At 35.4% G+C, this 26,578-nt stretch overlaps 2 protein-coding genes across 4 annotated transcripts in view; both read right to left on the bottom strand.

Annotated features, from left to right (window-relative positions):
• heph (polypyrimidine tract-binding protein 1 heph) overlaps positions 1 to 26,578 on the bottom strand; it is a 311,014-nt gene that overhangs the window by 162,413 nt on the left and 122,023 nt on the right. For all 3 annotated transcript variants that reach the window (XM_066289861.1, XM_066289862.1, XM_066289863.1), the window contains one exon: positions 5,232 to 5,333. In XM_066289861.1, the coding sequence (XP_066145958.1) occupies positions 5,232 to 5,333 (102 nt within the window). The remainder of the gene's footprint in view (positions 1 to 5,231; positions 5,334 to 26,578) is intronic.
• On the bottom strand, positions 14,524 to 16,497 carry LOC136343382 (jerky protein homolog-like). The gene is made up of 2 exons (XM_066290074.1): positions 15,413 to 16,497; positions 14,524 to 15,350 (listed from the first exon to the last, which is right to left on the bottom strand). The coding sequence occupies exons 1-2, from the start codon at positions 16,217 to 16,219 to the stop codon at positions 14,568 to 14,570; spliced, it is 1,590 nt and encodes a 529-aa protein (XP_066146171.1). The 5' UTR covers positions 16,220 to 16,497; the 3' UTR covers positions 14,524 to 14,567.

Raw genomic sequence — 26,578 nt, 5'->3', positions numbered from 1 at the left:
AAAGTGGTCTGCCAAGATTTATAACCGCACTTCGTTTGACCCTCCAAGATTCAATAAAGCGGCTTAATCTGGGCCGGAGATTTGCAGTTTAAGTGACAACAGGGATAAGATCCCAGCAAGCAAGGCCCTTTAATCTGGATAGGTAGCAAAACGACGACAATGTTTTATTATAAGCATACACGCCAACTGTCGGCGTAAATCCATCGTCGGGAAAGATGCAGGGAGATATTCCTCGACTTATTTACGAGATGCAGGAATTTTTAAATTTTACTTCAAATTCTAACCAGCAGGATTTCATAAATTAATTTACCATTCGAAATTCGATATTTCAGCTAATAGGATTAGATACATCCTAACCAACTCGACTCACTGAACTTTCGATATTAGCTTACCTACGTAAACACTTATGTACGCAACGCTCGCTCTAGGGACCGGATCCCTTCCGACCTTCGTAGGGCCGAAGTTGGGCCCAAACTTATACCGCGAACTTTACTCTTGACTTTGCTCCCGATCCCGCAATAATTATCAGTAAGTGTCGGTTGATATTAAGTAATTATATCGAATTTGCCTATGTCGATACTGTATTCAATCTGGTTGTTAGTTTGGAACATCTTAATTGAGCCGAGTTGGGGCGAAAGATGTTTGTTATTAGTTGCCCTACTGGTTCATATTAATTTTGTTGTTTCGAGGTAACTTAGATCCAGAATTTCCATTTATTGATGTTTCTATTGGTGAATGTAGGCTTATCAGATTCACAGGTAGGTTACTTTGCTCATCACAGTGACTCATTCGTGCTCAAAATGCAAAAAACCCGAATTAAAACTCGAAGGTACATGGGCTGCGAAACAAGATCATTTAGTAGGTCAATATGGCAATACCCTGAGTATTAGAGGTTAAGTGACAACGTACATAAAATTTCATGATTTTTTTTCCTTAAAATCATGCATGGATGAATTAAAAGGAAAAAGGAGGAATTCAAGATAGCTACCCGTTTGTAAAAGTGCTCTCGTGAAAAACTGCCACAATATACCGGTAATTGGACTTCCCTGTCTGACTTGTGGAAGTTTTATGTCTGTGGGAGGAACAGGTACTGACCATTGAAAATTGTGAAGATCGACCAAAAGCTCGTTAAGTCTTCTAGACAGGCAGAAACTGGTAGTCACGTTATACCTTTGAACTATCCTTTAAGTATATCCTGATAGTCTAATGTCACGGTAACGGACAATGGTGACCGGCATAATCATTAACAGAGCAAAAAACGACTTTAGAGCTATTACGCAAGAACTACCATTTAAACAATGAAAATGTGTTGTTCCCGAAAATAATGGCTAAAATGCATGTTAAGCATAACTTTCTGATCTTTGAAATCGGCGTACGAGAAAGATGACTATCGAGATAACTGTCGTTGGGAAATAAAAGTAACAGTTACCTAACGTCGCATGTTAGCAAATGGTCAGCTATCTTCGGACTAACCTACCAAACAATATTACGACTCTAAACGAAAAGTCTTATGGTGTGAATACTTGACAGTGTCGGTTAAAAAGCGTGATCTTGGGTGGAATAAACCAAATAGCTCAATTCAAAAGACAGGGAGAGAGAAAATGATATTTTGTGTAAAGGAAACGTTTGTTAGAGCGCCGATAAAGAATGGATTCTAATTTAATCCAATGACATAGCATTATGATGTACACTGTGATAACTCCTTAAGAACCACGCCACACTCAGGAAAACTTGAAATCCTACGTTTATCAATTTATTAATTTCCCGCTAAATCTAAAAAAAAAATTATTATATTATTAATCATGTCTCCTTAAATTCTCCACTTTCAAACTAATAGATTTCCTACAAGCGGATTACTGGCTATGTGCCAGTAGTGGTCTCATCCTACAACCCACAGTGTTCGGTTCATTTAGCCGCAGTACATGTCAATTTACAAAATAACTTAACTCCTGCATAAATATTATCGTTGGCAATGTCATGCCGAATCAGTTAACTATGGGCGGAAATAAATTCTGGTAACAATAAAATTATTGTTATTATTATTCCCTAGGGCGAAGCCTGAAAAAACAGTTTTCAGTATCCACCAGTCGAGCTTTGTATGAAATTTATTAATAATATAATAATATCAAAGCTTCAAATAGCAATACCATTTAGCGTTCTGTTTTTGATTTGAACTTTTTGCATCCCATAAACTCATACAAATTTTATCGGCAACTGCCAGCAAGCGCTGGTACAAAGCAACATTTTGTTCTACGTATGGAGCTGTAGGGAAATTACCGAGTAAAAAAATTTTACCACATAGAATTACATATTATTCGTTCGGCAAGGCAAACACATGGAAGCCGCCTAATTTCTCAGAGGACATTTTCTTGGCCAATATTCAAATTCTGCGGATTCACTTCTCCACATGAAATCCTTAGAGGTTTCCTGCAGATGTTGCTGCATCCGTACGAGTACGGGCGCCCAGAGACATCGAATTACACACAATTTAGTGGCCACTACTGCCTTTGTAAGCTTTCGGTCCTTGGAGAACTATGATTCAATGGAAACGGACCGCCTAACTTTCCCTTTGCCATGGAAAAATCATTAGGTACGTTTCTATTCAAATTCGACTTTTCATAGTTGAAGCATAAAATACTAGGAAACGCTTATTTCGTTATTACTTTGGACTTGTAGTGGAAACGCAAACAGAATCGCAACGCTTTCGGTGTATTATATTATACGATTTATATTCATTTAAACAGTTTGATAAATGCGATCTCCGACGAACAATAAATTCGTGGAGCTTGCCGTACAACTTCCATTTTCCAAATTACTATTTGTTCCAATTCATCATTGCTGTCGCTTGTGTTTATCGAAAGAAAAGGGCCCATATCTAAATATTGACTCACATAATATGTTTGGGAATATAGAACGAGGTATATGTGTGAATGTGTAAAGGCGCGAACACATTTGCATACTGGGTCATTCCGATCGGAATTATTGGTAGCTTGTCCGGTGTGCTGGAACCGACGCACTTATCACAGAATTTAAACTTTTGTGATGTAACGATTGTTGCGAAATGAAGATTTTCTCTATCAGATACATTAGTCACAACATATTTCCGGAGTGAGGCGAAGAGGTCGAGGAAATTGAGTAGAAAACTGCAGGGATCTTGTAAATGATACAAGCACTGTTAATGCACTCAGTAAAATTGATTGAATTTGTTCATAAATCTTGGCTAAAATTTTTTCCTAAATGTATACACATTTAACGTGCACTGATAATTAGTGAAACTAAATCCTGATACGCAGTCGGCTTGGAGACCCTGTAGCTGACAGATAGTCGGGAAAGGGGTACGCGACGTTCTTAAGTGATGGATCGTTCCCAGGAGGTCAAAATACAGGGACCTTTTAATGATGTTAATGTGGCTTTAAGCTAAGATACTGTATGAATAGTTCGCTTTAAATATAGTTGAAAATTTGCAGTAAATTATCATTAATGTATATTATATACTGACCGAAGATATAGATAGGATGCTTTTGGCTGTTAAGTCAAAGTTATTATCCAGACCTAGAGAGCAATTTATTCCCATTCATCAGAGCTGTCTAATATATCCCTTAGAAAAAAAAAGTAAAGCGTCCTGAAGAATTAGGATCAGACTTGCTAGTCAACAAGCGTAAATATACCATCGTATTGTGTGTTCGGTTCGTCTTTAAGTGAAATTTATTGCCAGCTCGTTTATCATTTTCGTAGTGCCGCATATTCTGGTATCGATATGCATAGTTTCGCCAAGTATGCCCGTTCTTGGAGTCCGGAAACTTGCCATGATTTTCTGACACTTCATGGATAAAGCCTTGGGTTAAATTCGAGGCTGGAGGAGAAGAATATTTCAAGTTAAATCGAACTTACTAGATATGATGGTGGTTTAATATTGATTTAGCCTGTAAAATTTTCAGTAAAGTACAAGGTTAGTTCGGCATTTTCTTCACTAGTGCCAGTTGGAGCGTTAAAAGCACGTTTACACGGGTGGTAAACCACGATCGTGAACCACGCTTTCGTGAAGCACGAAAGTATCAAACTAACGTTCGTCAAAAAAGAAAATAATCTACAAATTGTACATTGTTTACACGGGTCGCGAATTTGGCCAGTCGCGAAGATGGTGGCTTCTTTTACTAGTATACTAGAAGCCAGTGCGTCATTGTCTTTATTTTTCATCACACAATGGTAGAATTGGAAAGGTAAAAGAACCAGGAAACAGCGCACATGGTGGGTGAGGAAGTGATTTGCAAAGCAAAATATATCCGGAGCTAAGGAAGAATTTATTGCCACATAACAACAATACCCGGATGGTTTTAAAACCTTTCTTCACATGCCGGAACACAATTCAACTTTTTATATATATATATATATATATGTGTGTGTGTGTGTGTGTATATATATATCAAAAATTGATGGGCCATTTTTTGGATTTCCACTTGTTTAACGCGTACGAGCTCCGTAAATTTGTAAATTTATTATTTACACAAACGGCTGTGAAATTTGGCAAATTTAACGCTTCTGCGACTCTACTGGCTGCTGCAATACGAGCTTATTTTTTTTATATCCCTCATATGTAGGGTCCAATAACGTAGGTTCATTCATCATCACTCCAAAAATTTTAAAGTTTCAGAGTCACTCATGCGTAACCCATCCATGTTGATTACCGCTCCATGACTGATCATGTATCAGGTAAAAATGATCTAAAACGTTTGATACACGAATTCGCGATCGTGTCATCTCTCATTTTGGTCCTTATTTCACGAACGTACTGTTCACACGAGGCGTACCCCACGAAAGCGTGGTTCACGATCATGGTATAGTACTCGTGTAAACTTGACACAATTTCGCCCGTTTAGCGAAAGAGCGCGAAAAACCATACTTCAAGCGGTACTGCCTCGAAAACAGTTCGAGATTTACCTATGTTACGCTACAGAAAATGCGTTCATAATTACCGGACAATTTCAAAAATGTCCAGATTTGTAAAGTACGTTACTTAAAATTTTAATATCATTGATTTCAGACTCAACCGACACTTCACTATTCTTATGGAATAGTGAAACTATTTCTATAAGATATAAAATATGACCTACCTCGGCCACATATCAGATTCAGAACGTTTAATGGGGCACTTACCATGAATCCCCCGTATCTCTGTTTGGTATTGTTTGGAATGGGAATATATAAAGAAAAGGTCATTAAAACGATTTTACCTTAATTCCGATATGTATTGGGAAATCTTGGGTTGCAGCTAGGGAAGACAAAGACGACAACACTGGAACTACCGGGAGTGAACAGGACATCATACTGTCAACCTGGAATAAGAAATTGCTTGTTGTGAAATTACTACCAATCTCATAAATTCTAAAACTTGCTCACAAATTTTTGTAAATCAACGATACACCCTTCACGCTCAGGAAGAGCTGTTTCAAAATCTCAAAAGGTCGAAAGCCGCAAGAGTTTCAAGAAGTTTTTTAAAAGTTAATTTAATCTTGGCCCCAGTTACATACAGACTGAAGAGTACTGAGAATTTAGTAGTTTATGAGTATTTTATTCAAATTCCAAAACTAAAAAAAATAAAATCAAGTATAATCAGTCAGCACGAACTTTTTACAACGGACCTTTTACAACGAACAATTTACCTTTATCCTAATGTTCTTATGAAAAAGAGGTAAAAGAGAGTCCAAAACATTTCATACAAATTCTTGGTTCTAGTAGTTCTTGGTAATCTTAAAAGCGCTCATAAATCTCCGAACTTACTTAGGACTTTTTAAAAGTTAAGTATCAAGAATGTATATAGCAAATCTTTCAAGAGCTCATAAAGAGTTCGGTTGAGGCTAAAACATCTCCTAAAATTGGTAAGTGTTCCGACATTTTAGAAACTTTTTGAGGACTGAACAAATTTTTAGCACCTCCTTCTTTCATAATTTCAATGAAGGTTTGCGCAGATGAAAGGACTGTACAAGAAGAGAAACCCTTATCTGAAGTTATAACTTATTTTCACTGCACAAATGAACTAATTAAACTTTCACTACAGCCATTCCTTCTACTCTGTGTTTGAAGGAACAGGAGGACCATTCTCCTTTTTAAGCAGGCCCTCATTGTGTCTTAGGGCTGCTCGCACCCTCTCGTATTTAAATAACTTTTCTTCCCCTAAATTTTCATTGTGTTGTTTTTAAAGAGGTTTTCGGTGGTCCCTAAAGTATTTTCTACCGAAGCAACTACGGGAGATTTTATCGACGCGTCCAAATTGAATTTAACGTTCCGGAATTTTGAATTTTGTTAAGACTTTTTAAACACAATTACGTTTTTAATATGACTCTAAAATAGGCAGGTTTAATTAGCGAGTTCAAAGGAAAAATCAATTATCTAGGTTCTCTGCGTTACAAACATACCTATCCGATACACACATGCATTTGCGACCGGTCTTTTGATCTTGTATCAAGTTTTAAAATCAGGAGTTCGTGTGCCTTCAGCGATTTAGTGAAAAATAATTAATCCGAAATCTGAAAGGTCCTATTTGAACACCCTTTGAATCAGGAGGTACGTGTTACTTACCTATGGAACGAATTAATGTGGATATGTAATTAACATCGATGTGGTTCATTTGAAATATAACACTTCGCCTGTCTAGTTCTGTGTAGGAATGACCAATCCAGAACGTTAATTGGAAAACTGTAAGATTGAAACGTTTCGTAAAAAGGAGGCTAAACTGTTGTTGTGTGCCATTAAAGAATCCATGCGGTTTGTTTTTTGGCTCCTTTATCAAGTACCAAACACAGAAGAATTTACCTTTGAATGAAATTGGTGCACCTGGTACATCCAACTAACTAGAGTGATTTAAACATAGAGCTGCGGCGTGTTTCCATTAGAAAATTAGTTACTGCAAAGATTACTTTAGCCTGCAATATTAAATTCTACGAAACGCAGTAAATACAACGCTCGAGTGGGCTTAAACCTTTCGCAAAACTAAATATTCTTTGATAAAGTGCCTTTGAAGGGCTGGTTGTATTTATTTCGCTACTTGTTGCGGATTTATCCCCTCTCTTTATAGAAAGCTAATATGCAAATGCTAAAAGTTAAAAATTATTCACCAACACTATAAAAAAGCAGCGGATAGGCAACAAAGACAGTTTAAAAAGTAAGGACCGATTCTGCAACGTTCAGTTAAGGAGCGACAACTATCAGTTAACAATCAACTGGCCCCTAAAGCGGTTTTCAAAATCAAATTCCAGCTTAATCAGTTGAAGTAAGAACAGCTGTATAAACTACCTCTGCAATTGACACAGACAATGATTGAGATTTACAGTTGACTGTGAGTTACCTCACGTGCAGTTTAGCAGGAGGTTGAAACGCTGATCCTTAGTAATTTAGAGCAGGATATTATATGCTTGAGATGAATGCACGTGGCTCCTCTAGTTGAACTTGAAACACGAGAATTTTTGATACATCGTGCTTTCAAACAAGAGAGGGGTATTTATAGACTGAAAATTACTGAAATGAGGGCCAAAATGGAAGGGTGAAAATACAGTTCGGTCTTGTGTAATTTGTCCCTGTTTATTTCTCCTCGCCCCTTCCTAGCTCCCTTTATCTTTCGACGTTTCTTCATCTTTGATTCCTCCAGTTTAAATTTTATTGACAAACATTCTTTTCCTGCCGTTATCGCGTGCCATACAAAGCGTTATTTATTGATACTGTTAAGATTTATTGGCATCTAATATATTAAAGCTTTAATATTACACATATCATGGTTTTAGTATAACGGACGCAAATAATATTATTTGTGGTATATTTACCATAATTCGTACACTCGACGTAATTAATTTACATGATATTTTCGAATAAAATTATATCCCCAAAGTCATTACGGTCCTAATGTGTATACATTTTCCGAGCTGAAATTTAATGAGAGAGTAGGGACTGTTATTACATTTTTAATAATTATTGTTATTTCCGACTTAATGGCTGTTGGATTTAGAAATATCTAGATAACTGTAAATAAAAATTACATGTTTTGAATTTAATGATTATATGTATTAGACAGAGGCAACAGGTTAATATCAGATATATGATGTAGCGAGGCAACCAAAAACCCCTTACGTGTCGCTGCTATTGCTTGGAAAATTCCAGAGATTTTTCACATTTGTGTATAGGTGTCCCACGACAGAGTTTACAGCAAATACTTCACAGCCCTGTAGGAATTTTAAAGAAGGTTTTAATAGAAACATGTAGGGTTGTGTTGAGGCTAAAATTCAAGTGATAATAAATATATCGAGTGACGCATAAAGTTATGACAAAAGAAACTTGCAATTTTTAAACTGATACACTCTGTATATTGTTGCAAACTAGAGTTCCTAGTCGAAATCTAGGCATATTTAATATAGCATTTGCACATATTGAAAACCAAGAGATGGTGAATTTATTAATGATTAGAGAAAAATGTTTGTTTTAAAAGGCAGAAAAAAAGAAAGATAAATAAAAGAATGTACTTTTTTTCGCCTGCAAGTTGAAGAGGATTAGGTACTTTACAGGTAAGAAAAACCCGATTTAACCCTTCGATTTCTTTGTGCGGAGTTATCTGAAATGAACTGTTTATCAAACCTGCCTAATTAATTTTGATGAAATCAAAGATCACATTCTAGAGGCTTGTCATGAAAACACCCCCGATATGATACGAAAACGTTGTACTAGAGAACCACTTCGGTGGTGTCAAGCTTGTTTAACATTTCCAGGAAAACAATTTGAACCTCTTCTTTGAACATCGCTTTCCCAATGGAATAATAAATATTTATTTTCTATGTGAGTCTTATTTTTTGTAAGTTTAAAAATGTTTTTTTAAATATTCAACTAAAATGCATTGCACAATTTCTTTTTTTTTAGTGTAGCATATACTATATGAAATGTGCCTAGATCTCCACTAAGAATTCCAATATGAAAAAATATACGGGAAATATCATTTAAAAAAAATGCAAAGTTCTTTCGTCATAGCTTTTTGCGCAATCGTGTACATTTTATTATCACTTTGATTTAGAGCTTTAACACAACCTTACACGTGTCTAGTAAACTCTTATTAAAATTCCTACAGGATCATAAATTTTGTCATGGGACACTGTATTAATACAAATAATCAGATCTTAGCCCACTGACCTAAACGTAAGACAGTGGTTGGCTAAGAATAGTTTTAATAGTAATTCAGTAACTTAAAAGCTATGGACTTCACCAGGAAACATGAGTTATCATAGTCACTAACAAAATGGCTTTCAACGTATCCTCAAATTTCCCAGCGATTATGGCTAATATCCTATTTCATGAAAGAGTCGCGACACGATCTTAAGGTCGAGCTACAATCTATAAGTACTAAAGCAAGAAGGTCTGTTAGGCAAAAAAATGTAGTTATTTCGCCCGCAATATTTGATCAGTGCAAATACATCCTAGCAACTTAATAAAAATTAAAGCAGTTTTGATTGCATCTATTACCTAGGGTTATTACTTTATAGAAAATTCCATAAACGAGGGAATTTTGTTTGAATGTTAAAAACGCAGCGTTCCGTCCCTCCCCAGGGGTTCCTGATGCGGTAATTTGCATTTTTATTTTATAATCCTTATAGTGTTCGGCATCATCCTGGGAAATAGCCGCGTCAAAAACGGATTTCAGAGGAGAACAGTCTGAGACTGTTGAGTTTTAGAGATTTTGCTGATTATATAGTTCAATCAGGTAACAGCCAATAAAACCTAGGTAAATGCATATTTTAACGAACAGAGGCGACGTTACAGTGAATATACGACCACTCACAATATTTTCGTGAAAATTTCATGATTACATTTGATGCTCCAGAAGAGGATGCCACCACCTGGTTTTACACTAAAACTCAGGTACTGAATTATTAAGTAACAAATATAAACACAATAATAGACGTTGACAGAAATTTATTATCAATGTGTCCCTGCCAACTGTGTCAAAATCAATGTTTATGAGTTAAAAATTACGCAAATGTGTCATGATAACATTAGATTATTGAAATTTTTCTTCGAATATAATTTGGCTATGAAAATCCTATGAGATTTAAGACCGATTCGTACAATCCTGATCAGAAAAAAAATCATCCCCAATTGCATTTGGACATATTTCTCTGAGATCAATTGATTATTTTTAATACACTTGTTATATTACATGTGAGTATATGCCACTACAACCAGTCAAAAATTTACTATTGAAAATTCTTTTGTGAAAATTTTCACATCTCACCAATGTGTCAATCAAGGTTAATTGGATTTTGTGTTTTTAATAATTTTTTCAAATTGAAAGCAATTACTCTTGTTTGTTATATATAAGAACATAAATGTATATAGTCCTCACACATTACAGACGAGGAAAATACTTCATTTCCAATATGCTTTACCAGGTATACCGGTATGAAGTGACGTCAGGATATAAATGTCTCGATATAGGGCATGTGTTGTAAACAAACCTTTTTTTTGTTTGCTTGGTTGGTATGCAAACTGACAAACATATTTAGTACAAATCAAGTCCTTGAACAAATAACAATATATTATTTCATTGTGCCAAAAATGTCGAATTTTGTACTACAAAATGATTATTTGCGGAAAGCATTAGTTTTTTGCTTTCATTTGAAGAAAAGTGCTGCAGAGTCGCATCGAATGCTTGACGAGGCATATGGTGATTAAGCTTTATCAGAAGCAACATGCAAAAGATGATTTCAACGATTCAAAAATAACAATTTTGATGTGCAAATTGAAGAACGTGGCAGACCACCAAAAAAGTTTGAAGACGCCGAACTGCAATCGATATTGGATGAAGATGACACTTTAAGTCAAAAGCAAATGGCAGAAATGTTAAATGTTGCACAACAAACAATTTGTGATCGTTTAAAAGCTACGGGAAAGATCCAAAAGTGTGGAAAATGGGTGCCGCATGAATTGAATGAAAGACAGATGGAGAACCGAAAAAACACCTTTGAAATTTTGCTTCAAAGAGAAGAGAGAAATCGAGTTTGAGAGAAAATCAGTTTTGCATCGAATTGTTACTGGAGATGAAAAATTGATTTATTTTCAAAATCTTAAACGGAAAAAATCATGGGTTGATTCGGGACAACCATCAACATCGACTGCAAAACCTGATCGATTCGGCAAGAAGGCAATGCTGTGCGTTTGGTGGGATCAGAAAGGTGTGGTGCACCACGAACTTTTAAAACCTGGTGAAACCGTCAATACTGTTCGCTACCGACAACAATTGATTAATTTAAACAATGCATTGATCGAAAAACGATCAGAATGGGCCAGAAGACACGGGAAGGTAATTTTGCTCCATGACAACGCACCTGCACACAAAGCAACACCGGTTCAGGATACCATCAAAGCACTTGGCTGGGAGTTGCTACTCCATCCGCCGTATTCACCAGACTTGGCTCCTTCGAACTTCCATTTGTTTTCATTGATGAGACACGCATTGGCTGAGCAGCACTTCGATTCCTACGAAGAAGTAGAAAATTGGGTGTCTAATTGGTTTGATGCCAAAGAGGCACATTTCTATTGGCGTGGTATCTATAAATTGCCAGAAAGGTGGTCAAAATGTGTAGAAAGCAATGGTCAATATTTTGAATAATTTTTTTTTCTTTCCTTGTTAAAATTAATGTTTTATTTTCACAAAATAGTGCTCATTTTATACCGGTACACCTGGTAAGTATTTTTGTGCAAAATCGTTATAAAAACGCTACGTGACAAAAAATGATTTATGGATATTATGAATTCATTAACTGCTCGTAGCACGAGACATCGAATCTACTACGACTCATAACAAATAATTTTCATTTCTCATAGATGGAGAAAAAGAATTTCAAAGCGTTTCGCATATTTTAGATATTCCTCTTTTATACATTTTAGTTATATATTAGTTTTTTTTTCTACTAATTTTTGAGCACTTAGTATAGAGCAAATTCTCATTTATGGCGCGATTACACAGGTAGTGAACCACGATCGTGGGCCACGCTTTCGTGGGGTACAAAAGCATCAAACTACCATTCGTGAAATAAGAAAATAACCCACGAATTGCAAACCGTTTACAAAGGTCGTGAATTTGGCAAGCCGTGAAGATGGTGGCTTCTTTTACCAATATACTAGAAACCAGTGCATCATTGTCTTTATTTTTCATCGCACAATGGTAGAATTAGAAAGGTAAAAGAACCAGGAAACAGCTCACATGGTGGGTGATAAAGTGGATTTCAAAGCGACACATATCCGGATCTATTCAATTCCTTGCCAAAGAACTACGAAGACAAAATTCGGATGATTTTAAGACCTTGCTTCGTATGCTGGAACCCAATACAACTTTTGGCCTATACCAGGTGATTATAGAAGGGGGCTGACCTTTAGAACTTTTTTGTTTTTAAACTTAGAAAATTTCAATTTGGAGAGAAGCTATATGAGAATAGAGCCAATTGATTGACATTAAGGACCTTCCGGTTTAACTGGAAATGACCTCAACTTTCGATTTTTAATTGTAATGCCCTATTAATTTTTACTTTTTTAGAAGCTAGAGGTCATTTTTAGTCTAAAAATATGTCATAAAAATTTTTTTTTTTTTGGAAAAGAATTGATATGGCATTAGTATTTGAAGAATGTCATCAACGGCCTTACGACGCTGAATAACTTTATACCTAAAGGTTTCCACTCAGAAACCATCCAGACGGTCAATATTTTAAAAAATTAGTGAATAAAATGAAAACGGGAAATAATAATGAAGACGGAAACTATTATCAGTGAAGACAATGAAATCGATATTTTATTTATAGTAAAAGTTAATTCGAGTACATCAATTCGTGAGATAGCTCTAGAATGTAAGATTAGCTATTGGTCAGGGCGTAGAGTTTTGAAAAACTTCTTTTATTATATATAGTATTCTTGTGGTTCTCAAACAAGTAATTAATGGAGATGTTCAAAATGGCCACTTTATTCTTCTCAGCGAGCAAAAGCATTTTGGACTGTTTTTCTCACAACGTTATCCAATTAATTTGGTGTAATATTATTTATCGTCGCCCGAACTTTTGCTTCTAATTATTCCCGATTATTAGGAGTGACGTTAACTTGTGCTTTAACTGTACCCCAAACAAAAAAATCAAGACCAGTCGAGTTGAGGGATCTATAAGAGCTTATACAGATTATTCGTTTAAATTGGTTTAAATTATTAGTATTTAATTACCTAGGTGGCCATCTGATTGGCCCATTAAGATCAATTCATTGATTTTCGAAGTTTTCCTGTAAAAAGTTTCTTACTATAAAAGAATTGTGTGGTGGACCACCATTATTCTGAAAATAGATACTAAAATGTTCTTATACGGGTAAATTGTCTAAAAAAGTCGATATTTCTACATTTAAAAAATTTAAATATCGTTCCCCTGTTAGCTGTCCATCGAAAATTATAGGCCCTACAAACGAGCATAAGAGTTCTGTAGCTTTTAATATTCTTAGTAAAACTTAGCAAAAATTCTTCATCTTAATACTCCCAGCTAACAGTTAAAGCCAAATCATTCTTGACGGTTACCTTCTATCATCAAACGTAAATTATTTCGAAGCCAATATGGCTTATTGTTCCGGTTGAAGAGTCCGAAATTAGTAAATGTGCTCTCATCAGAAAATAATATTATAGAAAGAAGCTATGAATTTAGGTTCAAATTTTCAATAAACCAGTTGCAATATTCCAATCGTCTTTAATGATCTTTTGGATATAAATGTTGGTGTAGTTGATATTTGCATTACTGGTATTTATGTTTCTCCAAAATTCGACATCATGACGAAAAGGTATCTCACATTCTGGAGCTATCTCACGAATTGATATACTTGGATTAACCTCTACCATAAATAAAACATCGATTTCTTTGTTTTCAGTAATAATAAAGTTTTCTTCTTCATTAGCATTTCCCGTTTTCATTTTAAGTTTTTAAAATAATGGTGGCCTCGATATCGTACAGTATTAGAAAGCCGTTGACGACCTTCTCCAAATATTAACAGCATATCATTTTTTTTTCACAAAAAAAAATATTTTTAGACAAAAAATTACTTATAGATTTCAAAAAATAAAAAAATTCTAGGGCATTACATTTAAAAATCGAAAGGTGAGGAAATTTCCGGTTAAACCGGAAGTGCTAGATAAACACCATTAATGCCAATCAACTGGCTCTATACTCACACAGCTTCCCTTTAAATTTAAACTTTCTAAGTTTAAAACAAAAAAGATATAATGGAGAGCTATGTTAATGAATCACCTGGTATATATATATATATATGTATCTACACTAGAAGTACCACTTTTTGCATTTCGCACGAGTTCCGTACGACTCCGTAGATTTTTAAATTTAATACAGCAGACGTTCGATAATGTGAACTAATTAAAACCAAGTGTGGTTCACATTATCGAAATGTTTCCATTAGCGAACGTAATTTAAAAATTCAAAGATTTATTGAAAGAAACGTTTAATACTAACATACCTATAAAAAATTAACAAATATTCTTTTATTGTAGTAATAAGTAGTTATTAATTAGAAGAAAAATAATCAGCAATTTTAGTCTGCGTAAATTTGCGATTAGCATTATCTTCCAATGCCTGAGCCCGTAATTTACGAAGAACTAAAATATCCGCGTATGACACTTCTTTTCTTTCAGCCCAATCTAAAGCTTCATTAAATATATGTACAGCTTGGGCATCAGTCACCAAACTTTTTGCTTCAATGGAATCGTCTTCATCATTCTCACTGTTCTCATCTTTAGTAGCATCATTCGTTAGTTTGTCCTCGTTCCAAATATTAATATCAGCTGAGGTACAAACAGTGTTAGGATTCACTACTTTCAATAAATTAACAACATCCAATGATGCACTATTGACAATAGAGTCAACGCTGGATAGCAAACGTTCTCTAATTACACTTAAGGGAACATTCTCTTCTTCATTATCTTCATCATTGGTACTAAACAGCTTATTCCAACATTTTGCAATAGTTTCCTGATTAAGTTCACTCCAGGCCATATGTAAATCTGTGACAGCTTCTCTTAATGTTACTTTTTTTAAAGCATCAGATATGTTTTGAGGATTCTTAGACAAAACAGATGAAAGTAAAAACTTTCGATAGTACAGTTTTGTTAGTCTTATTATATTCTGGTCCATTGGTTGAATTATTGATGTTACGTTAGGAGGCATGTACATAACAAAAATTGACCCATCTCTGCTCCTCAGTTGTTGTTCTGGAGGATGACATGGTGCATTATCCAATAGTAATAACGCTTTTATTGGAAGCTTCTGTTCTTTTAGGAAATTTTTTACCTACAAATTGAAAAACATCTTTAAATTATGCACAGATCATTTGTGTTTGTTTATTGTTATACCTGAGGAACAAAGCGCTTATGAAACCATTTCAGGAATATACCGCTAGTCATCCAGGCGGTTTTTGAACAGTCATAATCAACAGGAACTTTAAAATTTTTAAATGATCGTGGATTTTGTGCTTTTCCTATTACCAATGGTTTTATCTTGTGTGAACCATTAGCATTAGTACAGGCCAAAAACGTTATTCGTTGTTTTTCTGTTTTTATACCCGGAGCAGATTTTTCATATGATGCAGCGTAAGTTTTCTCTGGTAACATTTTCCAATAAAGACCACTTTCATCTGCGTTGTAAATTTGTTCCATTCTTAAATCTAACTCTTTAATGATTTTTATCAATTTTTCTTTAAATGGTTGTACTAATTGTGGTTGTGCTGATAATTTTTCACCAGATATAGATAACAGTCGAATTCCATATCTTCCTTTGAATCGTTGCAGCCAGCCATCACTAGCAACGAAATTTTCAGTTTCTTTCAGTTTTTGATTTAACAATTTAGCTCTCTCTTTAAGTATTTCGCCACTAATTGGAACATGATTTTCCCGCTGTTGTAAAAACCACTTATACAGAGAATTTTCCATTTTGGGTGCCTTTGCATTTTTTAAAGTTCTTCTATTTCCCGGTCCTCCAAATGTATTGCACGTTCTTTGTAAAAGTTGTCTTTTCATGCGCTTAATTTTGCAAATTGTTGCTTTTGATACACCATATTTTTTTGCTAATTGTGTTACTCCAGCGCCTAATGAAACTTCTTCTATAATTTTCACTTTCTCACTTAATTTTAAACATTTTCTTTTATACGACATGGATGCCATGATCGTAAAAATGTATTAACGCATGCAATGTATTGGTTGTTATAACGTATGTATAAACGTGTTCTAAACACCATCTACGACTGGCTTGGTTTGCCAGGTTTGTCGTACTTTCTTGCAAAGGTGAATCCCCAACATAAATCGGCGATTCACCGTCGCAAAAAGTTGTTTACGTCATCGAGCGTATACATTGTTTACATTATCGCGTGTTCCGTTTGATGCTATAGAACGAAGTATGTGTTTACATTAGCGCAAGTTTTAGTTATCCCATATTTACGTTATCGAGCGTCTGCTGTATTTACATGACTTTTGAAATTTTGCAAATTTAATGCTACTGCGGTTCTATTGACCGCTACAATGTGAGCTTCCTTTTTTATATTCCTTATTTTTAGGGTCTCATAATGAAAGTTCTATAATACTCAAAATTTTTTAATTTTCGAAGTCACTCATGTGTAACCCTTCCTTGTTGATTACCACTCCACGTCTGAGTGAGGCAAAGAATATCTAAAATGTTTGATACACGAATTCACGATCATGGCATCTTTCACTTCGATTCTTCTTTCATGAATGTACTGTTCACACAAGGCGTACTCCATGAAAGCGTGGTTCAAGATCGTGGTTCACGATTACGCAGGTGGTTCACCACTCGTGTAAACCCGCCTTTAGTTTTAACTGAGAATATTATGCAACTCCACCAGTCTAATAATTTCCACCGGTGTCTGAGACGTTATTCCCAAATAGAATAAAAAACAAAATAAATTGTATGGTCAAATGAATATGTATATTTCATAACACAAGACGATGCGCCTTTTTATTTTCAAGACCTCTCCGTGAGTATCTGGATGATGTATTTCCAGGCAGATGGATTGGCAGAAAAAGACTCTTTGAATGGCCACCCAGAACTCCGGATTTAACATCTATGGACTGTTTCTTATAGGGGTACTTGAAAAGCAAAATTTTTTAGACCAAACCGGAAAACATTGGGGAGTTGCAAGTACGAATAAAACAGGAGTGTAGGCTAATTTTCACCAAATTAATTAGAAATGTTCAAAAACAATTCAGTCCCGTTTAGGGTAACATCAGTTAGTAAATGGAAAACATTTTGAGTATTTATTAAAGAAAGATTATTGAGTTGAATTAGATTTTATCATTTTTTTGAATTAGTTGATGTTCGTTAAATATCTTTTAAACAAAAAAGAATATAAATCTGGCATTTTATACTCATGTGTAACTTGACATACCCTTTAGGAATAGTCATAAAATAATTAGGATTTCCATTAAAAAAAGTCAATAACGTCGTATCGCAAATTTGAAACACGCTGTGTAAAATTTGTCCACATCAAAAAAAGCACAATTTAAAATACTAATTTCCGCGTCTGTGCATATTTTCGAAAAAAAAACTGTTTTTGATTTACTGAATTGATTCCAAATTTGAGACTCTCACTGTATATTGCTGCTTAATATTTTTCATGTAAAATTCAACTGAAAATGGTTTAAGACGAAATGCAAAGTCTGGCAAACAGTCATTTTGCTTAATGAAACTACTCACTAAATATTTAACTAAATAAAAATCGATTTATCATCCGTTCGCACACAACATTTTCTTTGTGCCCACGCTCGTGCTCTGATTCATTTAAGGAATGATATCGCTTCAAAACATACAAAAAACTTTACAGCTTTTTGCAAATGCAAGTTGTATTTAAGATTTAAGTAAACTCGTTTTAAAAAAAATATGTTGAAAAACGCGTATTGCAAATCTCAGATTGAGTACTTGCTACAATTGACACCGAAAGCAAAATCACCCTACGCCCAGGATACATCTGCTTTTATATCATTTAATATGCAACTTGAGCGAAATATAATATTACTGACCTAGAGCGGGGAATTGTTATTATATGCATTCCTTTAGATAAGACAATACATTAATAACACATGTAATTGAATAATATAATTCGCACAGCTCAGCGGTCGAGAAACCGATACGCGTCAAGAATTAATGTATACAGGATGTCCCAAAATAAGGTGCATATACATGGAGTCCAAAAAATGAACGGGAGTGATTTATTCACTACTTCTGATCGGGAAGTCGAGAGAACGTGCATTTTCGGGTATTTTAGTAGGTACGAATTAAGTGAATTTATAAACGTATTTGCTACTCAAATAACTACATGCGAAGATTAGTTCACCACCCAAATCACTCAGTCATAAATTTACTGGACACAGCGACATATACAACCAGGTTGAAGAGATTCAACCCTCTAGATTTGCCACATAGATTCAACCAAGTAAGGGACTGAAATGTTGGTCCTTTTACTACACCACTTAGTACTATAATTTGTAATTGCCAGCATAGATATTGAATGTCCAATTTATTTTTACCTTTATTGTGACAGATTGTATCTCTACAAGTAATTAAATAAAAATAATAATAATAATAATAATAAATAAATAAATAAATAAATAAACGTATATACATCTGAAGACCAATTGGCGGTTAGTAGCATTGCCCCCGTATGAAGTTTGGAAGCAGAGAGGCACCATGCAATGACCGGTGAACTATTGGCAACACTTATGGTGTTGCGTGTGGTTTTGCTTCGGAAGTGGTATGTGAGAAAGGAACTTTTTTTCTTTTAACAAGCTATTTTGATTTAATATTGTCCCGGAAATGCTCTCTTGCTATTTACGACAACACAAACGCTGTTACGATGCTCATGAATAATATTCAAAATTCTGGGTTTTGTTCGTATTGCATTCAATAACGATTTTGCATAAAAGCAGTTAACGTATGATTAAAAAATATTCATCACTAGTGGTGTAACAACCGAATATATCGTATTTGCGGCGGTCCGCACCAGAAGTCGGGTCATCGAGGGAACCTGGGAGGTTCTTTTTTCCGATTTTTAAAAAAATTTTTTTTTAGTAATTCATTATGAGCGCTAGACCCTCAACATTAATCTTAGCTCTCATTAGTATAATTTCCGTGTGGAGTACTCGCTTCCATTCTCCCTTAAATTATACGAAATCCAAATCTCGTCTACAGGTTAATCGCGTGCTTTGCAATAATTAGAACGTCAGGAAAACTACCCCGTCAAATCGGAATTTTAAGCCCCATTTCACCTGAGCTGGGGCGTCGATCAGTAAATCTCCGGATTGTATCAGGGGCGCGTTCCTCATCCTAATATACATGTCACGTCAAACTTTGGCCAATAAGACGGGGAAGATTAGGCAACGAAAGTGACGTGACTGGGGCGAAAACGCCATTTGTTACCCATTTAAGAGAGATCTCTCTTGTCTCAAAAATGTAGAACAGGTTCATTGTCTACAGTTCTATTTAGACCCTGAGGCGTTGATAATTGTACCGCATTACGTGATTAGGTGTTAGAGATAGCCCTTAATGCGTTGTTTCGCGCAAACGGTGCAGCGTGCCTGCATATTTTGCAACGGGACAATGGATTTTTTATTATATAACGACGCCGTTCTGTGTTCAGACGCCCATCAGCTCAGCTGGGGCCATCAGGATCGTGTCCGCAACAAATGGAAATCACTTTTCCGCAACAAAAGACAATCGTCGTGCTTGTGGCAGTTATTTTACGTGTTCGCGCTCAGTGGGGGCGCCTCGTTAGGGGCTCGTTTCGATAATTGCCACTCCTTCCATGAGCGCACGTAATTTGAGAAAACGTCGCAATTATATTTTATCTTGGAGAACTGATTTCTCTTAACAACACTGAAAGAGAAGACGAACGTCAGCTTTCGGGTTTTAGAAGAATCACAATGGAAACCCTAATATCCGTTGCAATTTTGCTAAACGAAACGCGACCATAAATAAACCAGAAAGGCGTTCCATCTGTTGCGTGGCTCGCGAAACACACTGGAATAGACTTTTGGAAGTTTGCTTATAAAACACCTGTTGCGATTCGAAAAACGTCAGGCTTTTCCGCATTTAACGGGAATTTATGGTAATTCTCCACCAGGTTTATCCTGGCGTCTTGTAGGAGCAATTAAAACTTTGATCGAGCAAACTATCTACTTAGTTCCACGCCATCATTCCGGTTGGTTAAGGGCTTCGTTTTGTAGTTGCCAGTTTCTCTCTATATCAAGTCATGCAATGCGACAAAAGCGTTTTGCCATTCTTTCAGAGGAATCGATTTAACACGTTCAATTTTCAGCTACCAGATCTGTGAATATGAAACCGGAATCTTTTAATAAAAAGTATAACTTAGCTGCGCAATAATTATAAAAAATATTTTATTCGGAATATTTCCCATCGTTACATATACATTTTTCCCATCTCTCTGGCAATTTGTGGATGCCACGCCAAAAGAACTGTCGTTTTTTCGAGGCAAACCATTCACCGAGTCATTTTTGAACTGTTTCGTAAGAGGTGAAGTGGTGCTCTGCAAGAGCGTGTCCCATCGATGCAAATAAGTGATAATCGAATGGTGCTAAGTCGGGTGAATAAGCCGCATGTGATAGTACTTCCCAATGAAACGTCCCAATCGTTTCCTTCGCCAGTTTTGCAGAGTGTGATGGTGCATTATCATGAAGCAATATCACCTTGTGTTGCCGTTCTTCTTGATATTCTAGTAGTCTTTCACGCAAAGCCCGATGCAAGTCCATCATTTGTTGTCGGTAACGTTCAGTATTAACTCTTTCTCCAGGTTTTAGCAGCTCATAACAAATTACGCCTCTTTGATCCCACCAAACACAGAGCATTGTTTTCCGTTCATATCGATTTGGTCTTGCTGACGATGCTGATGGTTCGCCTGGAGTTACCCATGATTTTTTACGTTTGGGATTCTCAAAATAGATCCATTTTTCGTCATCATTCACAATTCAATGAAGAAATGACTTTCTGTTATACCTGGTAAGCAACAATCGGCAAGTGGTGTTTCGATTTTCTTGCTGTCTTTCATTGAGTTCGGGGGGTGCCCATTTTCCTATCTTCTGAATTTTTCCCATAGCTTTCAAATGAATGGAAATGGCTTCTCGTGTCACATTTAATTGGTTCGCTAATTGTTGTTGCGTTTGAGTATCGTCCTCATCTAACAAAGCTCGCAACTCGCCGTCTTCAAACTTTTTCGGTGGTTTTCCACGCTCTTCGTTATTGACGTCAAAATTGCCACTTTTGAATTTTTTAAACTACTCATAGCACTGTGATTTTCCAAGGGCATGTTCACCGTAAGCTTCAACAAGCATGAGATGTGAATCTGCAGCCGTTTTTTTCAAGTGGTAACAGAAAATCAATGCTGTCCGCAAATCGTAATTTGTAGGCACAAAATTCGACATACTCAAAGCTATTGCAAACTGTACTGCAGTATTGAACATGTATTGTTATGATTTGAAAATTATTCTCAGATGTAAATAAGAGATGTAGTACCCTAATAACACGATAAGGTAGTACCTATATTGACCACTAGGGATATTTGGAGGCAAATTCCGGTTTCATATTTACAGACCTGGTATTGTGGCCACGCTGCACAACTTAAGAACCTCGCGCAGGAAAACGCCTCTTTGAAGACTAACTTCCACATTTAATTCCACTGAAAACTGATTTACAAAACGCGTTAATGCCATTAGTGTCAAACTTTGATTGCCTGATCCATTCATTTGAAGAAAGGGGAAATCTAGGAAAATAGCGAACATGTTTGGTTCACATGCAGCGCCAGCGAAATAGTTACAAATAGGTAAGATTCCAGGAATAGGTGATCTCACAATTCACACAACGTCAAATCTCATGAACCACCCTGTTATTGGTAACCTACTTAATTGTGAAACAAAATACGACTTGTATCGGAAAATATTTATTAACGTACTTTTAGGAGAAAAAAAATTTTTAGGAAAATTACACGCACCAATAATTAGCAGACTACAGTGGAAAAGTATTCGAAATAATTTCTGCTCCTCTACCCACGTTCAATACATGGTGAGAAGTAGAAGTCATCCACGAAAAATTGCAAGAATTCTAATCTCCTTCAACTGTGAGTTAACGTAACATTTTGCCACGGCCAAAAGTTTTGTTTTTTTGTGAAGATGTGAGCGATTCGATGGGAGCCCTTGCCATTATACGGGGTGTTGCGAATTAGTAGGCCAATCTGCTAACCACAGATTCCTTGAGCGAAAATAATTAGTCTTTCCTCCTGCGACTGTTTTCTTTGCCGCGCTACACTCGCGATGCAGAAAGTTACAGTTGTTAAAAAAAAATAAATTTATTAATTACTTCGGTATGTCTTGACGTATTTTAATTAAATTTGTGATGCACAGTTCGACGAGGCGCACTTTTCCTATCACTTAGGTAAAAAAATTTCAAACCAGACTAGGGAAAATGGCGTGTCATGGACATGTTTACCCCTCTCCCCTTCCCACTTTTTTCCGCTCGCCCATGGTGCATGTGTTTTATTTTTTAAATTAAATGTTCTTCTACCTTAATTTTTTTTATTCTCGTAAAATGTCAAATTATCTCTTATTTTAAATATACCAGCATTTTGCCTCTCAACACATGGCATCCATTTTTGGTGGGTTATTATTGACAAATTTAGTTGACATACATTATGATGAGACAGGTTGTCAAGGCAACGATTAGTTTTTGCTTATTAAACAATTTCCATAGTAACTTTTAATCTTACTGTCAAATGAATTTATAGTCTTACATTTATACTAGTTTTACAAACGTAGGTGGGTAATAAGGAAGAATTTTTATCATTTTCGGAAATGACTGACATAGTCTTAATAGTGGGGATGTAGTTCACATAGTAAAATTAACAATAGTAATTATTTTAAGTATCGTGATAAACTATTGTTAGCATTTAAATAAAAATGCAGTTCTAGTGTTAAGTTAGCTGCTAGATATTATACAGATACATTTCCTAATCGGAATCCATCCAAATAGAAAATGTGTCTTCAATTTAGTTCAAATAATTTAAGATAGTCACGTGATAATACAAAGTCTTTTTAAAGATACGTTTCCGACATAAACGAAAAATGAGTTCGATGTATTGAGAGGCAATATGCTGGAAAAGCTTTTAAAATAAGAGGTAAATTTAAATTTTACAAAAATTAAACAATTAAGATAAACGAAAATTTAGTTAAAAAAATAAAACACGTTCACCATTGACGTGCGAAATAAGTGTGATAGTGATGGGGGGAGGGAGGGGGCTAACGTATTTATTACCTTTCAGTTTGCCCTCTCTGGTTTAAATTATTTTAACCTAAATTATAGGAAAAGTACATCTCATCGAATTATGCATCACTGCAAAATTTTGTTGAAGTTTGTTAAGAAACACCGAAATTACTAAGAAAATATATTTTTTTTAAAGAACTTCAATACTTTCGATACTGGGTATAAACCGCCAAAGAAAAAATTTCCATAAAGAAAACGTGTGGTTAGCCGATTGGTCTGCTAATTTGCAACAACCTGTATACAAACAGAACGAATGGAGACCGTTCATAGATGACTCTAAGCTAAGTTTAAAAGGTGTTTTGCTACATAATCAAAGTATTTTACACTCGATTCTAATTGGTCACGCAGTTGATATGAAAGTCTTAGGAAAATATGAAAACGCTTTTGTTGGAAATTAAGTAGAATAAACACCAATGCCAAATCTACGGAGATTTGAAAGTCGTAGCTCTTCTGCTTGGGCTACAATTAGGCTGTACGAAAGTTTGGTGCTTTTTTTGCAAATGGGATAGTGGTAATAGAAAGGAGTATTATTTAAAAAATGCAGCCTTATCTTCAGTTACTTCGACCTGGCCAAAAAAATGTCCAAAACCACCCTTTAGTTGATTCACAAAAAGTCTCACTTCTACCGTTGCATATTAAACTGAGGCTAATGAAAAATTTCGTAAAAGCGGTGAACAAAAATGGAGCTGCTTTTCAATACTTTCGCCAGAACTTTTCATAATTAGGTAAAGCTAAGATCAAGGAAGGTATATTCGTCGGTCCTCAAATGAGAAATTTATTTAAAAATAATAACTTTGACTCTGTTTTGGAAGGTAAAGAGAAAAAAGCTTGGGACGATTTTCATCTTACGGCAAAAAACTCCTTAGGAAACAAGAGCAGTGATAACTATGCTGAACTTGTCAAAAATATGCTCTCATCATACGAAGGATTGAGATATGACATGTTCATGAAAATTCAATATTTACATTATCGTCTGGACTTCTTTCCAGACAACTATCAGACATTCAAGGACGAACATGGAGAGTGCTTTCATTGCGACATTCGAACGATGGAAAAACTATATCAGAGTAAATAGAACGTTTCAATGTTAACGGATTATTGCTGGATTGTTTAGCTAGATATGCCAAAACTGAATACAAGAAAACAGGGATAAAACTACGAGGTAGTTTTGGAAATGAATAGAAGAATGTATATCTATTAGTTTTAACACAAAAATAGAATTTTTGCTTTTTTTAACAAAACTAAAAACTAAATAAAAACTAAGAACTAAAACTAGTTTTGAAATACCGTTAATGTTTTCATATTCAGCATGTCTAAACCGTTAAAAAAAAGCTACTTTGCGCAAAGAATACGTTGTTAAAGTCACCATTTGTAGATCAGTGATATAATTAATAGTCAGTATGACCTCCCCTTCGATTCACCGACAAATTGACACGACGATGCATCGATACAATCAAGCGGTTAATCATCTTTTGAGGAATATTGTGCCATTTTTTTCCAATCCATTTCCAATCAAGTAAACAGTTCTAGATAGGTGATCTCATAGATTTTTAATTGGGTTTTGATTTGAAGAATTCACTTGCTGACTTAATCCTATAATTTGCCCTTCTCCAAGTACTCACTCAACTGTTCTTGTGCAGTGCGATCACGCATTGTCGTCCATGAAGATGAAATTAACGTTGAGTAATGGAAGGATAATTGGCCTGTTAACTGTATCAATTTGTCATGTTCTCACGAACAGGAATTAATGGAGTTCGTTCATTGTGCATAAGTCCTCCTCAAAACATTACCGTTCCTCCTCAATGGGAAGCAACTTCTCGAGGAACATTATGTCTTTGTTGACGACCTGGCTCCCTTCAGACCCGTTGCCTACGGTCATTACCCTTAAATCCAATTCTGGTTTCATCTATGAATATGAGCCGCCGTCATTGCTGGAACAATCAATCTCTATGCTCACGCGCCCATTATAAGCGAGCGACTTGGTGCTTTAGACATAGAGCAGGTACTCGTAAATGACTTTTTGCACAAAGTTTTGCTACGCGAGCTTTTCATCCGTAAAGATCAATAAGACACGTTGAAATGTACGTTAAACATAAATTCTAAGGGCTGAAAATGGATCATGCCGATGTCTATGGACATATTGGACAAAGAATCGATCCTCTCTTTCGTTTAGGAGCCGTGGATTCCTACCAGTTTCTTCTTAACGTTAAAGAATTCATTTATACTGTATATTGAATAATTGAATAATAGATGATATTGAAATCTCTAATAGTCTGTGTATATGGTGATTTGCATCATCAGCTTCATGTAAAGCAACAATTCTTGCCTTATTAAACGCGGAAATTTCAAGGCCTGGCATTTGGTACGCAGCAATACAAGATTTAAAAATTTTAAAGTGTACTAAAAACTAAATAAGAGTAACGTTTTTTTTTATAGATATCTATAGAAATTAAAATGTTTATTACCTTCTGATGTTTATGATAAGATAATAGAACTTTTTGCTCAACAAAGAAACACAAAACAATAACCATCCAAATCTTTACATGGGAGTCCAAAAAATTAACGCAAAACCAAAAACGTTGTGTTAATAATAAACTTTAAAAAACATAATGCCTTTAACACCATTCGTAAGTATTCGTCTCTAAATATCTCCAAGGAATGATGGTATTAAGCAACCACCCACATCTTTCATCGATTTCTCTGTAGACTGCGAATTAACGCGTCTCTTTAACGTGTATAAAATCACTTATGAACACCTCTCATTAATATACAGAAAATTAGTACTTTTTAATATTAAAATTTTGAATAACGATATTTTACCAACCTTTTAACAGTGGTGTATACATTTGACCAGAAAGTTTTTTTGTTGGAAAGTTACTTCCGCAATGGACAGAAAATAAACGAGGTTTGGCAATAACCCAATTTCCCGATGTGCCAGTCAATTATGAAGAGTTTAAAAATACTCTTAAAAGGAGCGTAAACTCGTTTCGTGAAATAGGAAACGTTTTACGTAAAGAGGGAAATGGACGAGGCAACTATCCTCTAAAGTGAAATTATTTAACACATGCGTTTTTGCGAGTGCAGAGCATTAGAGGACTATCGTAGGCATTGTAGTATCATTATATATGTCAGGTTTTCATAAAATAATATCAGGTTTTATCGCCAATGTTGGGGCCAAAGGAATT

Source organism: Euwallacea fornicatus, chromosome 14 (genome assembly GCF_040115645.1).
Source record: "Euwallacea fornicatus isolate EFF26 chromosome 14, ASM4011564v1, whole genome shotgun sequence".
NCBI classification, from domain to species: Eukaryota; Metazoa; Arthropoda; class Insecta; order Coleoptera; family Curculionidae; genus Euwallacea; species Euwallacea fornicatus.
The sequence above is the reverse complement of the archived record's forward strand: the minus strand, read 5'-3'. Positions and strand labels throughout refer to the sequence as shown.